Below are 3,938 nucleotides of genomic sequence, written 5' to 3' on the forward strand. Positions count from 1 at the left end.
TTGTTTATAAGGGCGAATTTTAATGTTTATTTTTCTTCATAATACAAAAAAGTGTCTTGCTTGAAAAAGTTCATATTGTATTAAGATTTTGGAGACTGATTTCCTAAATCAAGTTTTTGTTATAGTAAAGAATTATATTGTTTCCTAAATTCCCTTTAGAGTCCCTGCTCCCATAGGACTTTAGGATGCTGTCTTTAATTATAAATACATCCGATTGAAAGACACAGCTCAAAAGGTCATGCACACATTGGACAGTGTACCTTATCCGAACAACCACAAACATAGCTGAAAACCCTCAATCTATAAAAAAACAAAACTGAAAACATTTAACTCAATAACCCCTAGAATGTCAAAACACAGCAAAACACAAGAGTAAATGTTACAGAGGTAACAAGGACCTCCTAATGAGGAACAGCCTAAATATACATTAAAAAAAAGTTAAATAAAGATTCTTCTAACTCATAATATTAAAATCCAATTACCAAAAGAAGTCTTTGTCTTAACAAGTTCAAATAAGAACCCAAAATTGAAGGTAAATAAAGGGACAGGGGAAATGTTTTGAACTATTATCTCACTTGCCACCACCCAAGGTTGGGAATTGACCCGGATCCTCAATAGATGGGGCTGGCGCATTGCTGTATGCATTTCCAACATAACCTCCTCCTCCCCTTGAACCACCACGACCACCACGTCCGCGTCCACCTCGTCCACCTGGGCTGTAATACTTCTCCCCTTCAGCAGGCTTAAGAAACTCATTGATGCTCAGAGCCTGACAATATCAAGTCCAATCAAATGAAAACCAGATGAGTTCAGATTAATATGTACACAATCACATAAAATTAAGATATTGATGGCATAGTCAACAAAAGCAAAAAGACAGCATCAGTGACAATTACAGTTTGAAACGTGGCAGTGTCATTGTAACATATAAATAGAAACAAATAAATTGAAGGATTAAAACCAAAATACCCACAACCACGGCAGTAGCAAGTTGATCCACAAATGCGCCAAGGAAAACATTGAATATAGTCTTCTTTGTACAGAATATAATAGTTAAAAAAACCCAAATTTAATGTTTTGATCAAAGGAATTATGTCTCCTCACACTTTATCGTCTCATATGTCTACACTAATATAAGAGTAGAACATATAACATATTTCAAATACTCGAAATAACAAAACAGTCATTTTGTTAATTGAAAAATATTATAGTCACTCACCTTCCTTGCCTTTTCCTTTTCAAAGGCATCTTTGCGTTTGTCCTTGTCAGATCCCTGCAAAGAAAAAATGGAAAATGTAAATACATATCTAAATGGAAAATGTAAATGCATATCTCTATACATCACTAATATAATAAAGCCGCAAATTAGGACTGAATGCAGAGAAAAAGAAGCTAACCAGTTTAGCAAAGATCTCATCATTTTCTTTCTTGCAAGAAAGTGGCTTCATGGATTCAAACTCTTTTGTGTCCACCTTTCTGCTCTCAACCTTGAGTGCCTGCAGAGCTTTCCTTTTCTCTTCTAAAACTTTCTCATATTCTTCTAGTGTCATTTCCTAAACACACCAAATCAATTTCATTAAACAAAGAACAAACAATGTCATATACAATTCAAGTCTTAAATATAAAAGCTAAGTCTCAAAAATTGTAAAACATTATATAAATGGTAAACCAACATAAATTGGTAATTGGATACAGTATTATTTTGAACTAGACACCCACCTTGTCCTCAGGCTCCTTTTCTTCAGCTTCATTAGCAGGTGCTTCTTTGTTTCCTTCAGCAGCTGCATCTTCTTCACCAGCAGGCTTCTCCTCAGACACATTCTTTTCGGTTTCGTTAGCAACTTCATCAGTCACCCTAAGCAAATTGAAAAATGAAAAGAAGATATAAACAATGAAGACAAATGTAAAGCAAAAATAATTTACAAAAGAAACTATGCATGTAACTTATTTATCATTAAAATGACGATAAAATACAATAAATCGTTGCTTAATAGCTTACTGAGCAATTTCATCCGACTGAGTTCCCCAATTACCACGTCCAGCACCTTCACGTTTGAATCCGCCTCTGCAAATTGAAAAAGGTAAAATCAATAAGGATTGAAAAATATTTTTTTTAAAAACACTAATGAGTAATAGTATAGTGATGTTACCCTCGTCCAGTCCCGCTGTGGCGATCAAATGTCCTTCGTGGACGTCCTTCTTCACCACCTTCACCGTTGCTAAATCCTCCACGACGACCGCCACCTCCGCCGACGCGGTAAGGAGCACGAGGTGCACCATAACCACGCCTTTCAGAGGGATTCCCAGAATCCCCTTCAAAAGAACCTTGATTAGCAGGAGGAACAGGCAGTGAAGAGGAGTTATCGTCGTTGGAAAAGTCACGACCAAAGCCGCCACCACCACCGCGACCACGTCCAAATCCTCCTCCATATCCCCGTCCACCTCCACGGCCACCACGAGATGGTTCGTTTCTTGACTCCCTCACTATCAACAGACAGAAAAGATCAACATCAACATTCGGAAAAGAAATACAATAAACAACATCTACATAATGACAATCACCCTCACTATCAGTGCACAGAAATGACCAATATCAACATTGAAGGAGAGAAACACAACATCATCTGCATAATGGGCTATTGAATACAACAGACAAAACCTCAAAAAAATCCACAACATAAAAGATACAAGTAAAATATACAATCAAAGCAATAAACAATTTTTTGCATTTTCGGTGGTTCAACAAAGAAAAATAAACATGGACTAAAGTAGTAAAACACTAATATCTTGATGTATCAACTACACATCAGATGATAAAAAGTATGCTCAACCACACACACGTGAACAACACTAATAAGTCATCGAATTCAACAACCATCTCACTCAAACACTACATATACATATACCAATCATTGAATCGGATGAATCAATAAATCAATACATTAAACCCTAAATTTAAAAATTGGTTAAAAGTACAAATATCAAACACATAATCAACCTAAAAAAACAAATGAATAATTGTTAAAATCAAACAAAAACCCAGATAAATCAAATCACGGCTATTAAAACAGCATACGAAAAGCATCAATTTCACGAACCACCCAAAACAAATAAAAAAGTTTGAAAAACCTTAGGTTAATAAATCGAAAAACTAACCAGCCTGGGAGGGAGGTAGTGGTTTGGAAGGCAAAAGAGCAGCCTTTTTGGGAGCAACTTGTTTGCCTTGTTCCAAACCCTTTTTGGGAGCAGCCGCAGCCGCAGCCGCCGCTTTGAGTTGTTCAGCAGCAATCAAGTGTGAAGGATCTTCAGCATCGTCACCCAACAAATCAAAAGGGTTAATTGTCGCCATTTTGAAGAAATTCACAACAACAAACCCTCGTTATTCTCTTTGTTTTCGATTTTTGTTTTGATGATTAACACTAACAATAAAAATCCATAATAAGAATTACAGATCGAGAGGGTGGGTATGAAAGGAAGAGAGAGATGGAGAGAGGGGTTTGAAGAAGAGGAATGAAAAACCCTAGCCGCGCAGTGTTAGGAAGAAGAAGAGAGTGAACCTAATCTCTAAACTCAGATTTATTTATATTTGTTGGGAAGTGCATACCCATATTACTTTTTTTTTGTTTTTTTATTTTATTATTCTTGGTCTTGTTTTGGCATATTATTATTTTATTAGACATTATTTTTTAGAGGGATTCAACATTATTATTACTGATTTTGTTTTTTTTCTTTTCTTTTAAATTTCATATTGCATATTATTGGGTGTGCATTTTAGTGTTTGAATAAAATATGTGTTTTTTTACACTAGATAGAATATGTTTCGTCTTTGAAATTATCTTTATTTATCGATGCTTCGACAATAGATTCGATAAATTACACCAAAACTACTACATTAATCGATGATGGGGTAGAAAAACAATAATGAACATAATCAATTA

At 35.3% G+C, this 3,938-nt stretch overlaps 1 protein-coding gene across 1 annotated transcript; it reads right to left on the reverse strand.

Annotated features, from left to right (window-relative positions):
* Positions 1–317: 317 nt before the first annotated feature.
* On the reverse strand, positions 318–3,637 carry LOC127076722 (RGG repeats nuclear RNA binding protein A). The gene is made up of 7 exons (XM_051018478.1): positions 3,157–3,637; positions 2,151–2,484; positions 2,000–2,065; positions 1,720–1,855; positions 1,398–1,553; positions 1,220–1,273; positions 318–769 (listed from the first exon to the last, which is right to left on the reverse strand). Exons 1-7 carry the CDS (start codon positions 3,347–3,349, stop codon positions 572–574), a joined length of 1,137 nt encoding a protein of 378 aa, XP_050874435.1. The 5' UTR covers positions 3,350–3,637; the 3' UTR covers positions 318–571.
* Positions 3,638–3,938: the final 301 nt, after the last annotated feature.

This window comes from Lathyrus oleraceus, chromosome 4, assembly GCF_024323335.1.
Source record: "Lathyrus oleraceus cultivar Zhongwan6 chromosome 4, CAAS_Psat_ZW6_1.0, whole genome shotgun sequence".
NCBI lineage: Eukaryota > Viridiplantae > Streptophyta > Magnoliopsida > Fabales > Fabaceae > Lathyrus > Lathyrus oleraceus.